This window comes from Geotrypetes seraphini, chromosome 3, assembly GCF_902459505.1.
Source record: "Geotrypetes seraphini chromosome 3, aGeoSer1.1, whole genome shotgun sequence".
NCBI classification, from domain to species: Eukaryota; Metazoa; Chordata; class Amphibia; order Gymnophiona; family Dermophiidae; genus Geotrypetes; species Geotrypetes seraphini.
Window position 1 is genome coordinate 241,078,564 of NC_047086.1, and position 17,504 is coordinate 241,096,067.

Consider the following 17,504-nt stretch of genomic DNA (forward strand, 5'->3'; position numbering starts at 1 on the left):
TTTTTAAAGTGATTCGGTGAGAGATGGGGAGCCAGTGTGATTTGATAAATAAAGGGGTAACATGATCGTATTTTTTTGCTTTATTAATTAATTTAATTGCAGTGTTTTGGATAATTTGAAGCCGTCTCTTTTCTTTCTGGGTTATATTGATTAAAAGGGAATTACAGTAGTCTAATTTTGAGATAATTAGAGAATGAACTAGAATATTGATTGATTTAGAGTCTAAAAAGGTGGAAATTGAACGCAGAAGCCGTAGTCTGAAAAAACAGGATTTAACTGTTTCGCTAATATGGCTATGAAATGAGAGATCCACGTCTATTATTATTCCTAGTATTTTCATTTGGGATACGGATTCAATAGGAGCGTTATCTAATATGAATGGTGTTTTTGAAGTTATGTTTCCTTTCCAAGTAAAAAGCATTGTTTTTGTTTTTTGAGTATTCAAGGATAGTTTATTATTGTTTAACCAGTTTTTTATTAGTTCTAGTTTGTCATTGATAATTTTTATTTCATCTGCATTATAGTCTAAGCCAGTGGTCTCAAATGCAAACCCTTTGCAGGACCACATTTTGGATTTGTAGGTACTTGGAGAGCCTCAGAAAAAATAGTTAATGTCTTATTAAAGAAATGACAATTTTGCATGAGGTAAAACTCTTTCTAGTTTATAAATCTTTCCTTTTGGCTAAGTCTTAATAATAATATTGTAATTTATAGCTAAAGAGACATATGATCAAGAAACTTTTATTTTACTTTTGTGATTATGGTAAACATACCGAGGGCCTCAAAATAGTACCTGGCAGGCCGCATGTGGCCTCAAGGTCCCGAGTTTGAGACTACTGATCTAAGCCATGCTCAAGTATCAGAGACCCAGGGAGCACAGGATTCAGATGAAGATGGCTCAGAGTCCATGCCTCTGCTTTTTCAGTCAGGGTCCTCCATGGTTGGAGATTCAGCATCTCAGCTGATGAGCTAGACCACGATCAGGTGGCAGCCCTGGACCTTGGGAGAGGACCCATTGTTGAGCAGGATGTTCAAGCCATCTGCTCTGCATGGAATTATTATACGATGTCTCCAAGAATTAAAGCTTGAGCCACCCCAGACAGCAAGTAATAAGAATTTGGCAATTCCAGTGCATAAGTGAGATTGACATGATGTTAGCCTTTCTTCAGGAGGGGCTCGATAAAGGCCTTGCAGTGGGTTCATTCAAGGTACAGATAGCGGGTCTTTCATGCTTTAGAGGGCAGACTAAACTGTGAACCTTGGCTTCACATCCAGATGTGTCCAGATATTTAAAGGGAACATTGTGTCTTTGCCTTCCTGTGCACCAGCCGTTTCTGTCCTGGAATCTTAATCTCATCCTGCGGGCACTAGCTCGGGCTCCATATGAACCCTTGGAGGAAGCCTCGCTCATGGACTTAAGTCAAGACTGTATTTTTAGTGACCATAACTTCGGCCAAAAGGGTATCAGAATTGCAGGCATTGTCCTGCTGGGAACCCTTTCTTAAGATTTCTGAGACTGGTGCCTCTTCTTCGAATGGTACCTTTCTTCTTACCAAAGGTAGTTTCCAGTTTTCATGTAAACCAGAAAGTGTGTTTCCCGTCCTTTTTGCCTTGCAATACAAAGAAGGAAGACAAGATAATGAAATGTCTGGACGTCTGTAGAGTTCTTCTTTGTTATTTGGAGATGACAAATGAGTTTTGCCTTTCAGCTTATCCCTTCATGCTTAAGGATACAGCACGACGGGGACGGTCACCATCAAAGGCAACCATTTCAAGATGGATTCAACTGGCAATTTCTCCGGTCTTTATCAGGAGTGGAAAGAGTCTTCTGTGGGTATAAAGGCACACTCTACCAGAGAGGTGACAGTGTCCTTGGTGAATGCTAGAGCTGTCTCACCTGAAGAAATTTGTAGGACAGCCACATGGTCTTGCCTCTGTGCTTTTTACCAAGTTTTTTTAGAGTGGATGTAGCAGCCAGAAGGGATTCAGAGTTTGATTCTGCAGTGCTGGCAGAAGGCTCACTTGTCCCTTCCTAGGCTTTGGTATGTCCCATTGGTCAAGACCGATATTCCTCTTGCATTAGAATAGAAGATTAGGTTCTTCCTTTGCTAATCTTTCTTGTAAACAGGAATGTCAGTCTTGATGCTCGCCTTGTCAGTTCATTAGCCTGCTTTCTTTCTCAAACATGTCTTTAGCGTCAGACATCTTGTTTACTTCCACTGTCCCTTACGGTCAAGGAAGAGAAGAATTTATTACAGTAGTGTAAAATTTACTAATTGAGTTACTTTGAATTGCTGATGCAAGTTTGTTTGTTTATTATCCAGGGCGAGTTAGATATTAACATACAAAATAAAAGATTTACATTTATCGTACAAAACACTTAAGAGACACACTATAACAAATTACATACTTACATATCAAATCAAAATACATATAATATACACGTCGCATCAACAACAAATTTCATTTCAGGCCAAAACTGGCCAAACCCACACAAACGTCAAAATATAAAATTCCATAAGTCATACAAGATGCCTCAGTAACAGACATTAATAAAGTTGCACACAAGTTTCATTTCAAAATGTTTGTGGGTTTGGTGTTTGTTTTTTTTTTTTAATCTTTATTAGTTTAACACAAAATTACAAAATGTTTTAATTAATGCTGTTTTTGTTGAGAACAGACTTGTGTTATCTTGTGGAGAATCCCCGCGTCCCCTCTCTCTCATTTTGTACCTACTCTGGGACTGACTCACAGCTTTAATACAGACTGATGAAATCTAGCACAGCCCAGAGTTGGAGGAGGAGGAACTGAAGAATATGTAAATTAGGCGCTCTACAGACTTTGCAGTAAATGAGAGTAAATAGCTGTTTATCAAGACTGATATTCCTGTTTACAAGAAAGAAGATTAGCAAAGGTAAAAAGCTATGAGAATCTTCCATTATACTGTTATGGTGGATCTCTTCGAAGCACATGTGAAGTAATACCCAAGAGTGATGCATTTATTTTTTTCTTGTATGCTTAATTATGGGGCTAGCCTCTTTCATTTCTTTCAAGGTTACATGTATAATTTTGGAAAGGAAATAAAAAATAATACAGAAAAATATTTTAGCAAAAAGGTTTTTTAGGTGATAGGGTAACTTTTTTTTAAATATGTTTTTAGTGTATTCCTGTGCCTGATATTAATAAACCTCAGTCAACACATGCCTTTGCCATGACCTGTATATGGATACATCTCAACAGGAAGGCCCAGAATGATAACTCCAAACTACAGATTCCCATTCCACATTCTCTTAAACGCCATCATGAGTAAGTATCTTGCAACTCTCTTCAGATATAGCAAAAAGAACATTGAAACTACAGGATCCTAAAATAGATTTTTCTCTCCTTGAATTTTTAATGTAAAAATTCATAAGTGTTAAATTTTAGAATGAAAACACATACACTTGGAATTTACATTTGTTATTCATACTTTCAGCTGAAAGGAGATGGGGGAGTTTCTTTCTATTGATTTTTAATTTGTATAAACTATATGACACATGGCTGCTCTTCTACCTGTCCACTCAAAAAACAAAATATATTTTCAGTTTACTGAACAGAGAACCACAAAACCCTGCCAATCCCTTATTCATATTCCATCAAATTAGATTCAGAGTTAATGACAAAATATCTGTGGCATATAATTATTTTTTCATTGTTTTATTCCAGTTGGTTCATGTTTATGATAGAAACAGATATGTGGATGGTAAGAATATATCTATTGTGCGGCCATTGTCTTGATATGTACAGTATGTTAGTTTCCCTCAGCAATTTTTGCTTGCCTCATTTTGCCTTGCATACATATTCACATTCACATCTGTGATTTTTCGATACAAATCCACACAATTTTTTCTTGCATCAGCTCTTGCACATTCACTCACCATTTGCACTAATCTTTTTCAATATCAATTCTTTTTATTATCACTTCTTATCACCACTCAATTTTCACCTTCGTTAACATTATATCTAATTTATTTATTATTTATTTCTTTATTTCGATTTTTATCCCATTCTCCCAGTAGCTCAGAACGGCCTACAAGCAAACATTCACAGTGGAGTATATTTGGACAGTACAAAGATTATACAGTAGTTCAAGTACGGGGATTATACAGCAAATTAAGTACAGGTTAAGAATGGACTATAAAGCAGTTTAAGTACAGGTTAAGAGAGGACTATACAGTAATTTAAGTAGGGGTTCAGGAAGGGGGGAGTAGGGGGAGTTTAAGGGTGGATTGCAGTTGTCGTTTTAGTTGAAGAGGAGGGTCTTTACCGCTTTCCGGAAGGTCATCAATGAGTTCTGTGATCTGAGTTGCGGGAGGAGTTGGTTTCAGATTTGGGGGATGAAGTGGCTGTAGGAGCGTTTGCAGGCGGTTTCTGACAGGAGAGACCTTCCTGGGGAGATGCATATCAGAGTTAACTCTACAGACACATTTTTCATTCATTAGGACTCCTGAGGAAGGCTTTTTCATCCGAAACAGGACCGTGTTGGGTCTGCATCAGTTTCATTGTGGATGAATTTGTCTTTTATAAGTGGTAATAAACATTTGCATCTTTCCACAGCATCTTCTTTGCCTTGGGATTTTCCATGTTTACTGTGGATAAGTGGGTGGTAGTTGTGCGATATAAACCCAACTGGCCAAAAGTAGCTCAGCACACCTTTTTTCGCCTTCCCGCTCGTGAAATACTTGTGAGGAAGTATTTTCTTCCTTCTTTTGTTTTTTCTTTCATTGTTTTTTCTCTTAAAAAAAAAAAAAAAAAAACCCTTTATTTTTTTCTCTCGGGTTCGCCCCGGCGGGGCCTGTTGCCATCATCGAGGCCTCGGCCTTCGATTTGGCAGAAGCCGTTTTTACTTTCATGTCCCCCTCAGCCAGGGTTCAAGAAGTGCCAGTGGTGTGCACGGCCCATTTCTCTGACTGACCCGCACAACTGGTGTTTACAGTGCCTGGGTCCGGATCATAGGGCTTCCACCTGCACCCGTTGTGCAACTTTGAAGAAAAGAACGTTGAAGAATATACAAATTCAACAGCAGTTACTCTTCGGTGCCGACATGGCTGATTCTGCGGCATCGACCCCGGCGTCGGCTCCTTCGAAATCGGAACCCACTTTTTCGACGCCACGCAACACCGCGCCGGCGTCGCACCAGTCAGGTAAGCCGGCTAAGAAGCCTTCCCCGCTGGAGTGACCTCCGGTCTCTGTGGCAGCGAGTCCAGTCCTGCCGACCACGAGGCGCCCGCGCAAACGCTCCGCCCCCATAGAGGTGAGTCCCTCGTCCTCGGGCTCCTCATCCTCTGGGCGTCGAGCGGCACCACAGGTACCGCAGAAAAAGAAAGCGGTGCCGGTGCCTTCACTGGATGAGCGCATTGCAGCCGTCCTACAGGTGCAACTTAAAGAGCAGTTGCAGCAGCTCCTTCCTGCTCTATTGGCACCGAACCTTCCAGTCCCGGTCCGGTCTGAGCCGCTGGTACCGACAGTGGGGCAGCCTCTATTGTCCGCTTCCACTCTATCGGTACCGGTACATTCCGCTTCCTCGGTCTCCATGCCGGTTCTGGCACCGGAACCGAGAGCACTGCATCAGGCTGTCCAAACTTCGGCACCGATACAACCTTTAACTTCTCCCGGTACCGTTTCTTTGAGGTCGGGTAAGTTGGTACGTAAATCCCGACACCATGAACCCTCGACACCGGAGTCTCGGGATCAGGGATCCTGATCTGTGGGGTGACTCCGAAGAGCCTCTTCTCTCTGAGGGTGAATGTTCCTCTGGTGAAGAGGATCCTTTGATTCAGGATCCATCCTCTAAACCAGATACTGCCTCTTTCACCTCTTTCTTAAAAGAGATGTGTGAGTCTCTTTCTATTCCCTTGGAGGCTGAGTCCAAGAAATCCAAAGCATTCCTTGATGCACTGGACTTTGACCAGCCTCCAAGGGAATTTCTCAAATTACCCCTCCATGATATTTTGAGGGAAACCTTTTATAAAAATCTTGAGACTCCTTTGACTATCCCAGGAGCTCCTCGTAAATTGGACTCCTTATACAAAGTCATCCCCATACCTGGCTTTGATAAACCGCAGCTTCCACACGAGTCTCTATTGGTGGAATCTACTCTAAAGAAGTCTGCAGGAGCTAGTGTGTACGCCTCAGTCCCTCCTGGCAGAGAAGAGAAGGCCATGGACAAATTTGGTAAGAGATTATACCAAAATGCTATGTTGGCTAACCGGTCAGGGAATTATGCTTTTCATTTCTCCTTTTATCTGAAGCATCTCATTCAGAATCTAGCTTCTTTTGAGAAATACCTCCCTGACCGCAAGAGATCTTCTTTTCGCCAATGTTCTTCCTCTCTTCTCCAGCTTTGAAAGTTCATGGTCCGTTCTATCTATGACACATTCGAACTTACCTCTAGAGCCACGGCCATGTCTGTTGCCATGCGTCGTCTAGCCTGGCTCAGGGTATCGGAGATTGATGTCAACCATCAAGATCGCCTGGCTAATGCCCCATGCCTAGGGGATGAACTTTTTGGAGATTCCATGGACTCCACCACACAAAAGTTGTCTGCACATGAGACTCGCTGGGACACTCTTCTTAAAACCAAAAAGAAGACTCCACCTGTCTGCCCTTTTCGACAGCAATCGGCCTATCAGCGTCGTTATGTGGCTAGACCCTTACCACAAGTTCCTCAGCAGCCTAGATGTCAGCGTCAGCAACAAAGACAACCCCCTCGGACGCAATAGCAGCAACAGGTGAAACCTCCTCCACCGCAGAAGTCCACGCAACCCTTTTGACTTCGTTCTCCAGGGCATAGCCAGTGTTTTACCATCTGCCCATCTTCCTCAACCCATAGGAGGACATCTTTCTCTGTACCTCAGCCGTTGGGAGATCATCACCTCGGACCAGTGGGTCCTCAACATCATTCGCGATGTTTTATGCCCTCAAGACTTTCCAACATCTTCTCTTCCCTCAAGTCCTACTCTTTTGCACAGACAATCAGGTTGCAATGTACTACATCAACAAACAGGGTGGGACAGGCTCTCGCCTCTTGTGTCAGGAAGCACAAAAGATTTGGTCTTGGGCGACAGATCACCAATTATTCCTGAAGGCTGTCTACATTCAGGGAGAGCAGAATTCTATAGCGGACAATCTCAGCAGAATTCTCCAGTCCCACGAATGGACTCTCGATCCTTTGACTCTACAGTCCATTTTCGCTCAATGGGGCACTCCTCAGATAGACCTCTTTGCAGCTCCTCACAATCATCAGCTGCCCCACTTCTGCTCCAGACTCTACTCTCCTCACCGTCTGGCAGCGGATGCATTTCTTCTGGATTGGTCCAATCTGTTCCTGTATGCTTTCCCTCCCCTGCCTCTCATGTTACGAACCTTGTTCAAGCTCAAGAGGGAACAAGCCACCATGATTCTCATTGCTCCACGGTGGCCCAGGCAACATTGGTTCTCCCTTCTACTTCAACTCAGTTCCAGGGAGCCTATCCTTCTTCCACTGTTTCCTTCTCTGCTTACACAGCATTAGGAGGCCCTTCTGCATCCCAACCTCCAGTCTCTGCACCTGACAGCTTGGTATCTCTCGGGCTGACTTCAACTGATCCTCTTCTGTTTCAGCCCGTTCGTTCTATTCTGGATGCTTCCAGGAAACCTGCCACTCTGCAATGTTACCATCAGAAGTGGACACGGTTTTCTTCTTGGTGTCTTCTTCATCATCATGATCCCACTTCCCTTGCAGTGGAGACCTTGTTAGATTATCTTCTTTCTTTGTCTGACTCTGGTCTCAAGTGTACTTCCATCAGTGCTATTTCTGCTTTTCATGAGCCAGTTCATGGGAAACTTCTCTCAGCTCATCCTTTGGTTTCCAGATTCATGCGGGGTCTTTTCAATGTGAAACCACCTCTTAAGCCCCCTCCTGTAGTCTGGGATCTCAATGTGGTTCTTTCCGCCTTAATGAAGCCTCCGTTTGAACCTTTGGCTACAGCTCCTTTCAAGTTTCTCACTTGGAAAGTGGTCTTCCTTATTGCTCTTACCTCTGCCAGGAGGGTCAGTGAGCTGCATGCACTAGTTGCGGATCCACCTTTTACAGTCTTTCATCATGACAAGGTGGTTCTGCGTACACATCCAAAGTTTCTCCCTAAGGTTGTCTCTGAATTCCATCTCAACCAATCGATTGTTCTGCCTGTATTCTTTCCGAAACCTCATTCTCACTCTGGAGAACAGGCTTTACATACTTTGGACTGTAAACGGGCTTTAGCTTTCTATCTAGACCGTACTAAGCCCCACAGATCAACTCCTCAACTCTTTCTGTCCTTTGATCCGAATAAATTGGGACGCCCCGTTTCTAAACGTATGTTGTCCAATTGGCTTGCAGCGTGCATTTCATTTTGTTATGCTCAGTCCGGACTGACACTGGAAGGTTCTGTCACGGCCCATAGAGTTCGAGCTATGGCAGCATCTGTAGCTTTCCTCCGTTCAACTCCTATTGAGGAAATCTGCAAGGCTGCTACTTGGTCCTCAGTTCATACTTTTACATTTCATTATTGTCTGGATGCTTTTTCCAGACAGGATGGACACTTCGGCCAATCTGTTTTGCAAAATTTGTTTTCCTAATGGCCAACTTTCCCTCCATCCCTCTTTTTGTTAGCTTGGAGGTCACCCATCAGTCAAGAATATGCTGCCTGCTTGTCCTGGGATAAAGCACAGTTACTTACCGTAACAGGTGTTATCCAGGGACAGCAGGCAGATATTCTTGCATCCCTCCCACCTCCCCGGGTTGGCTTCTTAGCTGGCTTATCCTAACTGGGGACCGCGCACCTCCGTCGGGCGGGAAGGCACTCACGCGTGCACGGTGCGGCCTGCTAGAACTTTCCAAGTTCTTAGAGTGCAATCACTCTAAAATTGTCCGTACCGGGGCTCCGTCTGTGCCGTCACCCATCAGTCAAGAATATCTGCCTGCTGTCCCTGGATAACACCTGTTACGGTAAGTAACTGTGCTGTATGTTAGTGTAAAGTAGTGTACAATTATTAAACATACATTCCATGACAATAACAAAGTGAATCCTACAAACATAATTTCATATAATTCTCTACTCTATTACCTGCTACAATAGCTTTCGTTGCTTTATCTCAAATTACATGTTTTTGTTCCTAAAATGTGAACATAATGCTGTTGAAATAATGTCTATAAGGTTCTGAGAAGTATAATATAAAATTTCATCTTGAAAATTGTCCAACTTGACATTCCCTTTTTCTGGTGGAAGAAAGCCCTAAGACCTTAAAACCAGATAGATGGAGAAGATGTTTTTGAGATGAATGCAATGTTGTTGAATGCATGGACAATTTTTTAAATAAATACTCAAGTTGACCCACGTGCAATGCTTTATTAAAAAGACACAGTCATTTAAATCAGTTTACTTTGAGACTGATATGTAACTGGTACAAAAAGGAGTTATATGTTAAGTTTTCTTAGCTCCACTGATGAGCCAAGCAACAGTATTTTGTACTAGCTGTGGTTGTTGCAGGTTTCGTTTACTGGATCCAATCAAAAGAAAATTACAGTAATCCAGTCTACTTGTGATGAAAGCATGCACTAGTTTTATCAAATTCTCTTTAGTTAATATAGTTTTCATCTGCTGTAACACATATACGTAGATAAATAATAATTTTTTTTATTTTGTATACCGCCATACCCAGAGTTCTAGGCAGTTCACAACAGTTAAAATCGAAGTACAAACAATGTAATCATTGAAGTTAACAGGTTGTAAGCATACAATATAAGAAAAGGAAGTAATTACAGGCCATAAGTGGATGGTTGTAACAATCTAAAGGAAGTGTTAATGAGTAAAAAAAGTAGTAATAGGTTGTAATAATAAAATGCATTAAGAATTCAGTCTATGGAATAATTGTGTTTTGAGCTGCTTTCTGAAATCCAGATAGGAAGAGGCATCGAGCACAGTTTGGGCGAGCCAAGAATTTAGTTTAGCCGCCTGAAAAGAAAAGTTTTTTTTCAAGGAACCTTTTGAAATGGCATAATTTTAATGAGGGAAAAGCAAATGGCATAATTTTAATGAGGGAAAAGCAAGCCCAGAGCAAAGATAGTAAATTCAGGATTTTACAACAAGACTTATCTCTGTGGTTTGAAACGTAACATAAGCATCATCACACCAGACTTCTAAGGCAGCGGTCTCAAACATGCGGGCCGCATGTGGCTCTCCAGGTGCTATTTTGTGGCCCGCGGTCTGGACGCGATGATCAACTGTAAAGCGGCAGCGGCTCCTCGCGCATTTCTCTTCCCCCTTCCCTTGTGGAGCAGCAGTGTGTCTGGCCGGCTCAAGTCGATCGATCCGTACAAAGCCGCGGGTGGCGGCTCCTTGCGCTATCCACTCCTGCATCGGAAGCCTCTCTGACATCACATCAGAGAGGCTTCTGACGCAGGCGCGGATCTCGCGAGGAGCCGCCACCTGCGGCTTTGAACGGAACGATCGATTGTGAGCCGGCCAGACATGCTGCTGCTACACAAGGAAGGGAACCGAAGGGGAGGGGAAAGAGAAATGCTCTGCTGCACATGGAAAGGAAGACCCTAGGGAAATGCTGCTGCTGCTGCTGCACAGGGAAAGGGAGAGGGGGAGAAGGGGGAAGAGAAATGCCTCTCCTGCACAGGAAAGGGGGGGAGGGAAATGCTGCTTTTGTTACTGCTGCACCCAATTGGGGAAAGAGAGGGAAGGAAGGAGAAGGAAGACAAGGGAGAGGAGAGGAACAAGAGATGCCAAGTTCATGGGAGGAAGGAAGGAAAGGAGATATCAGACCATAGTGGGGGAGGGAGAGATGCCAGGGCAATGGGGGGGAGGGAAGGAGACAGATGCAAGACCAGGGAAAAGGAAAGAAGGAGGGAAGGAGAAAAGGAAGGAAAGAGATGTCAGACCATGGAAATAGGGATGGAAGAAGAGAGAGATAGAAGGAAAGGTAAGACATGGAAACGTAGATTTTGAAAAGAAAGCAGAAAAATTGAATATTAAGTTAATGCCAAAGATGAATGCAAGGCAGAAAGTGAAGACAGAGAGAAAAACAGTCAAAGGACAAGAAGGCCCTGGAAACATAGTTAAAAGCACAGAAAAATAAAGTCACCAGCCAACAAAGGTAGGGAAAATGATTTTATTTTCAATATAGTGATTGAAATGTGTCAGTTTTGAGAAAGAAAATATATTAAACTTTAAATGTGAGGGCTGCAGAAAAAATAGAGTACTTGGAGGGCCGCAGAAAAAATAGTTAATGTCTTATTAAAGAAATGACAATTTTGCATGAGGTAAAAGTCTTTATAGTTTATATATCTTTCCTTTTAACTGTTAAAGGAAAATTTTATAAACTATAAAGAGTTTTACCTCATGCAAAATTGTCATTTCTTTAATAAGACATTAACTATTTTTTCTGTGGCCCTCCAAGTACCTACAAATCCAAAATGTGGCCCCGCAAAGGGTTTGAGTTTGAGTGATAGAAACTGATCATTAATCTTTGCCAAGATTCTTAAACTGTTATAAGTAAATCAACTAATTGTTTCTTTGAATTAAGAAAAAATAGTTATCAACCTTTCTTCTGTAGTGCTACACCTAACAGTGTTATGTATATGACACTCTGAACACTGAAATTCACAGCTGAACAATAACAAAATCCTAAATATTTTTGTATTTAAAGTGAGAAATCAGGAATTGATGTATTGCAGTTTTTTCGCATGGGATTGAATAGTATGCAAATTCATACTAAATTTACTGTCAACATTAATAAAAACTTTTTTACTCATTCTAGAATCCATACAAAGCAGAGAGCTAGGATTTTCCCCTTAGAACTTGTCATTCATAGCAAAGATATATTCAAATTCTAGTGTCACCTCAGTAACAGCAACACAAAATCTGTCCTTTGCTAGATATCTATGAAGTAACACAAAACCCTGCAAAATGATACTCAGAAACTATATGACAAACAGAATCTACAACATTTTTAGTTGGCATTGGTAACAGTAGTCTATCATTGAGAGTACTGGGGAAGCAGAAATAGGGACCAGTTATGGATCTCTGCTCTCCCTAGCTTGCAGACATAAGAATTGACATACTGGGATAGACTGAAGGTTCATCAAGCCCACTATTCTGTTTCCAACAGTGCCCACTCCAGGTCCCAAATACCTAGCTAGATCCCAAGTAGTAAAATGGATTTTATGCTGCTTATCCTAGGAGTAAGTAGTGGATTTTCCCAGCCATCGCAATAACAGCCTATGGACTTCTCTTTTAGGAAATTATCCAAACCTTTTTTTAAACCCCGCTAAGCTAATTGATTTCATCACATTCTCCGACAACGAATTCCAGAGTTTAATTATATGTTGTGTGAAGAAATATTTTCTCCAGTTTATTTTAAATCTACTTAGTAGCTTCATCGTATGCCCCCTAGTCCTAGTATTTTGGGAAAGAGTGAACAAGTGATTCACATCTACCCTTTCCACTCCACTTAGGCCTTCTTTTACTAAGTGCATTAAGCGTTTAGCACAGACAAAATCAGGATGGTGACGAGAGCGGATGCTGAACAGCGATCCCCATATTTGAATATGGGGAAGAAGAAGGGAGCTCCTCACACTAACCCTCCAACGATGGCGGCGACCCCACAACGACAGATTCAGATGATTATAGAGGGGGTCTTTTTGCGGTCAGGTGAACCTGCTACAACTAATTCAGGGGAGAGCCCAAGTTCTTCAGGCGAACTCGGCTTACAAGAATTGGCGGTGCTAAGCCCAGAGCAAAGGTCAGCTCCACCCCAATCAGGAAGGAAGCTGGTGGAGGGAGCGTCTGTGGAGCCGAAGCCTGGACAGGAGGTTTTGGACCTCGGCATTAGAGGGCCAGCTGCACCAGCCTCACCAGGGGTCAGAGTGGCAGGAGAAATACATCAATTATCTCACACCAGGGTAGAGGTGAGAGGTCCTACTAGTAGGTCTAACATCAATTTTGGGGATTTGGAGAGACCTGATAAGATAGACATGGAAGCCTTTTGGCAGGCCATTTCGGTTATGGATGCAAATTTTAGGCTTTCCTTCTCTACTTTAAACACAGATTATGGGACTATCTACTCCAAAGTAGAGCAGCAGGGCTTGGCTCTAAAAAAAGCGAATTAGAAATTGGAAAAACAGGAAGAAAAATTGACAGAAATGAAAGCTTTAGAATCTGAGTTGGTTAAAGAAAGAACTTTTATTTCAAGAAAAATGGAAATCTTTGAGAATCAATTGAGGAGAAATAATTTGAGAAGAAATAATTCCCCTAAGCGCCCCTTGATTGCACCTGTGGAGATGGCAAGGAAATACTTTTAGGAAATTTTGGCTATTCCATCAGAAAATTTGCCTCCTACTGTGAGAGCTAACTATCTTCAATTAAAGAAGCCTGTGGTGGTGTCAACTCTTAATGGGAATCAAAGAGAAAATGGAACAGATTTCAACTTAACTAATCTCCTAGAGAACTCTTTGGAGGTTATTACAGAGAGAAAAATCTTGCTGTTAACACTTGCTTTGGAAAGTGATAGAGAGTATGTATTACGAATGTATTTTCATCATATAAATCAGTTATTGGACTCTAATGTGCGTGTATTTCCAGATTTATTTCCAGATTTATCTCAGAAATCCCAAAGGCGGAGGAAGGAATTCTTAGCATTGTGGCCAAGAATCCCTCACCTTGGGAGGTATATTTCAACTAAAGTTTCCTGTAAAATGTTTTGTTGCATATCAAAATAAGAATTACCTGTTTTTTGAACCCAAGCAACTGTTACACTTTGTTCTTTTGATTCTATAAATTCTATCTGTAGCTCATGAAGTGTAACTTGACATAAACCGGCTATAGGATATGCAGAGTATTGCCATTCTTTCATTAGTTTTAAGTTTCCACAGCTGTTTCTTTTTCCTGTTGATTTCGTCTAAAATTGTGGACTACACTTCTCCCTCCGGATTCGCGGGGGATAGGGACAGAGTCGGGCCGCGAATGGTGAAATACCGTGAATATCTTCTGGTCCGGCTCTGACCCATCCCTGCCTCCCTCCTGCCTTCCCCCCAGCATCCCGGCCTTACTTGGTGGTATAGCGGGCTTTCGGAGCAGGAGCAATCTTCCTACGCTTCTGCCCCTTGTAGATCGCCAATAGGAAATGGCTGTGGGGAGTTCCCGCAGTCTCTCGAGACTACGAAGGGAACTCCCCACAGCCATTTTCTATTGGCGATCTACACGGGGCAGAAGCGTAGGAAGATTGCTCCTGCCCCGAAAGCCCGCTAGACCAGTGATTCCCAACCCTGTCCTGGAGGAACACCAGGCCAATCGGGTTTTCAGGCTAGCCCTAATGAATATGCATGAGAGAGATTTGCATATGATGGAAGTGATAGGCATGCAAATTTGCTTCATGCATATTCATTAGGGCTAACCTGAAAACCCAATTGGCCTGGTGTTCCTCCAGGACAGGGTTGGTAACCACTGCGCTAGACCACCAGGTAAGGCCGGGACGCCGGAGGGAAGGCTTAACTGGGATTTTTCCTTTTTTTCCCCCTCCCCCAAAAATTACGAATATGTGAAATCGCGATTGCGGAAACCGCAAATGGGGAGGGGGAAGTATAAATAATGATTGAATTACTTATGTTTTACTTTTCTATTTCTGTTCTATAATTATTGATCTGTTTCAAGTTTGTATACTTGAATCTAATAAAAAAATCTCATAAATAAAGAAATTGAAAAAAAAAGCATTTAGCGCGTGCTAAATCAACATGTGTGCTAACCACTAACACGTCCATAAGATAACATGCACAAATTAGTGTTTAGTGCGCGCTAAAAAGCATAGCGCAACTTAGTAAGAGAGGGGTTTAGTATTTTATATAACTCTATTTATATCACACCTGAACCATCTTTTCTCCATGCTGAAGAGCCCTAGCTGCTTTAGCCTTTCCTCATAGAGAAGTCATCCCATTACTTTTATAATTTTTGTCGTCCTTCTCTGTACCTTTTCTAATTCCACTATAGCTTTTTTGATATACAGCGACCAGAACTGCACACAGTATTCAAAGTGTGACCGTGCCACAGAGCAATTCAGGGGCATTATAACATTTTCATCTTTGTTTTCCATTCCTTTCTGATAATTCCTAATATTTTATTTGCTTTCTTAGCAGTGCAACAGCTTGGGTTGACTGAGGCAATCAGGGCCTTAGGCTCTTCCCTCTGTGTCCCGGCTTACAGAGGGAGGAATCTAAGGCTCATCCCCATTCATCCCAGGATGCACCAGGAAGGGGAAGGCCCACCGTTTTGGGGTGACAAGTCTACAAGCAGTAGGAACTGGGTATCCCTTCTGCTGTCTACTGTATCACCAGGTACAATGGAGGTTCGGAGTGTGTGGGGGGGCATCTGGTGGCAGGAGGGAATGGACATTTTTCCTGCCAGTTTTTTTTTTTTAAGGGGAGTGGGGAAGGGGAAGGGGTGGGGTCAATTCGGGGGAGGTGGCAGGAAGGAGTGGGCATGCCTCCTGCCAATTTTTGTTGGGGGGGGAAGAGTCTTTCTGCATAAGAATCTTTAAAATTGTTGTCTATGTGGAGCTTGTGTAAGTTCTACTTATCAGGCTTGGCCTGGTCTGGTCTGGATAATAAGGTGAAAACTGATAAATTCAGAAAATGAACAGTTAGAGGGGCATAATAAAAACATACGTCTGAGTCCAATTGGGACATGTAGCTCTAGATGCCCAAAGTCGGCAATGGGAAAATGCACATTCTCAAAAAAAAAGTCCAAAAACTTTTTTGTAAAAAAAATAGTCTATCTGGACGTCCAGGCTATTGTTTGTCCAGATTGCTAGTACGTCAATCTTTATACCACATTGTCAACCAAAATTTCATCCAAGTCCCAAATGCCCAGAACAAGACCATTTGGACGTGGGAGGGGACAGCATTGTAATGGACTGGCCACCCAGACATGGCAAAAGAGCAGTGGGGCACCTTACAGGGCACTGCTGTGAACTTCACAGAAAGGGTGCCACATAAACATCTTACCAGAACTCCCTTATAGGATATGGTGAGCCCCCAAAACCCACTATACCCACCTGTCTACAACTCCAATAGCCCTTATGGCTGCAGGTGGCACCTATATGACAGTACAGTAGGGTTTGGGGGTTTTGGTGTGATCACATTTTCCACCATGAATGTAGTGGTTATAATGGCTTATTGACATGGGTCCTGCTCTCTATGGTTCATTAGCCCACCCCCAGGCTATTTAAGAGACCTGTGTGCAACTCTACTAGGCTTTCCTATACTAGGTGCTAATATTCTTTAGACAGGTATGTACGTTTTTTTTATTCCGATCTTTGGTGGGGTGTGAGGGGGTCAGTGAACCCTGGGGGGAGTGTGTGTGGGTCTTTACATTGTCTCTGCGGTGGTTATCTGGTCACTTTAGATACCTTTTGGGCACTTATACCTGTTTTTGCATTGTCTAAGTCACAACGTATAAGTTCCGCCTCGTAAAACCTTTTATTATCCCCTGCAGAACAACTAAGTGTAGGTCAGCCCACGTCCTTGCCTAACTACTGTTCCAGATATGCCCCTTTTAGTTTTGAGTGCACAGCGGTATTCAGAGTCCTGAAACGTCCCTAGATACATCCAAAAAATAGGTTTGATTATCGGCACTTGGACATCGTCCAAGTGATGACTTGAGCGGGTTTTTAGACATGTTTAAGTTTCAATTATGAGACCCTAAGTATATTTTTTCCTGTTCTGAAGTTTTATTTACAGCTAATCTTAACCTTGATTTGGGTATTATTTTCTCTCTGTATTACTGACCAAGGATATAGCTTTTTGGTTTATCACATTTAAATTTGTTTGAGAAACTCAAAACAATTTATTGTTGTCTTTTGATGGATTTTTAACCTGCTCTGGATTATGCTGTTGAAAATTATTATGGACACAAGTTCACTGAAAAGCAGAAGGCAACATTAGTCCCTTTAAGGCAGTGGTCTCAAACTCAAACCCTTTGCGGGGCCACATTTTGGATTTGTAGGTACTTGGAGGGCAGCAGAAAAAAATAGTTAATGTCTTATTAAAGAAATGACAATTTTGCATGAGGTTAAACTCTTTATAGTTTATAAAACTTTCCTTTAACAGTTTTACCTTATGCAAAATTGTCATTTCTTTAATTAGACATTAACTATTTTTTCTGCGGCACTCACATTTAAAGTTTAATATCTTTTCTTTCTCAAAACTGGCACATTTCTATTACTAAATTGAAAATAAAATCATTTTCCTACCTTTGTTTGGTAATTTCATCAGTCTTTGGTTGCACTTTATTCTTCTGACTGTGCATCCAATATTTCTTCTCTTCTTTCAGCCTCCTGTATGCTTCCTCTCCTCCAGACCTCATTCCCTCCCCCAACTTTTTCTTTCTTTTTCTATGTCTGTCTTTCTCTGATTCCTTGTCCCATTTTTTGCTTTGTTTCTGGCT

General features: G+C 42.1%; 1 protein-coding gene across 2 annotated transcripts in view; it reads left to right on the plus strand.

Moving 5' to 3' along the window:
* MED23 (mediator complex subunit 23) overlaps positions 1-17,504 on the plus strand; it is a 254,975-nt gene that overhangs the window by 104,969 nt on the left and 132,502 nt on the right. For both annotated transcript variants that reach the window (XM_033937086.1, XM_033937087.1), the window contains one exon: positions 3,161-3,306. In XM_033937086.1, the coding sequence (XP_033792977.1) occupies positions 3,161-3,306 (146 nt within the window). The remainder of the gene's footprint in view (positions 1-3,160; positions 3,307-17,504) is intronic.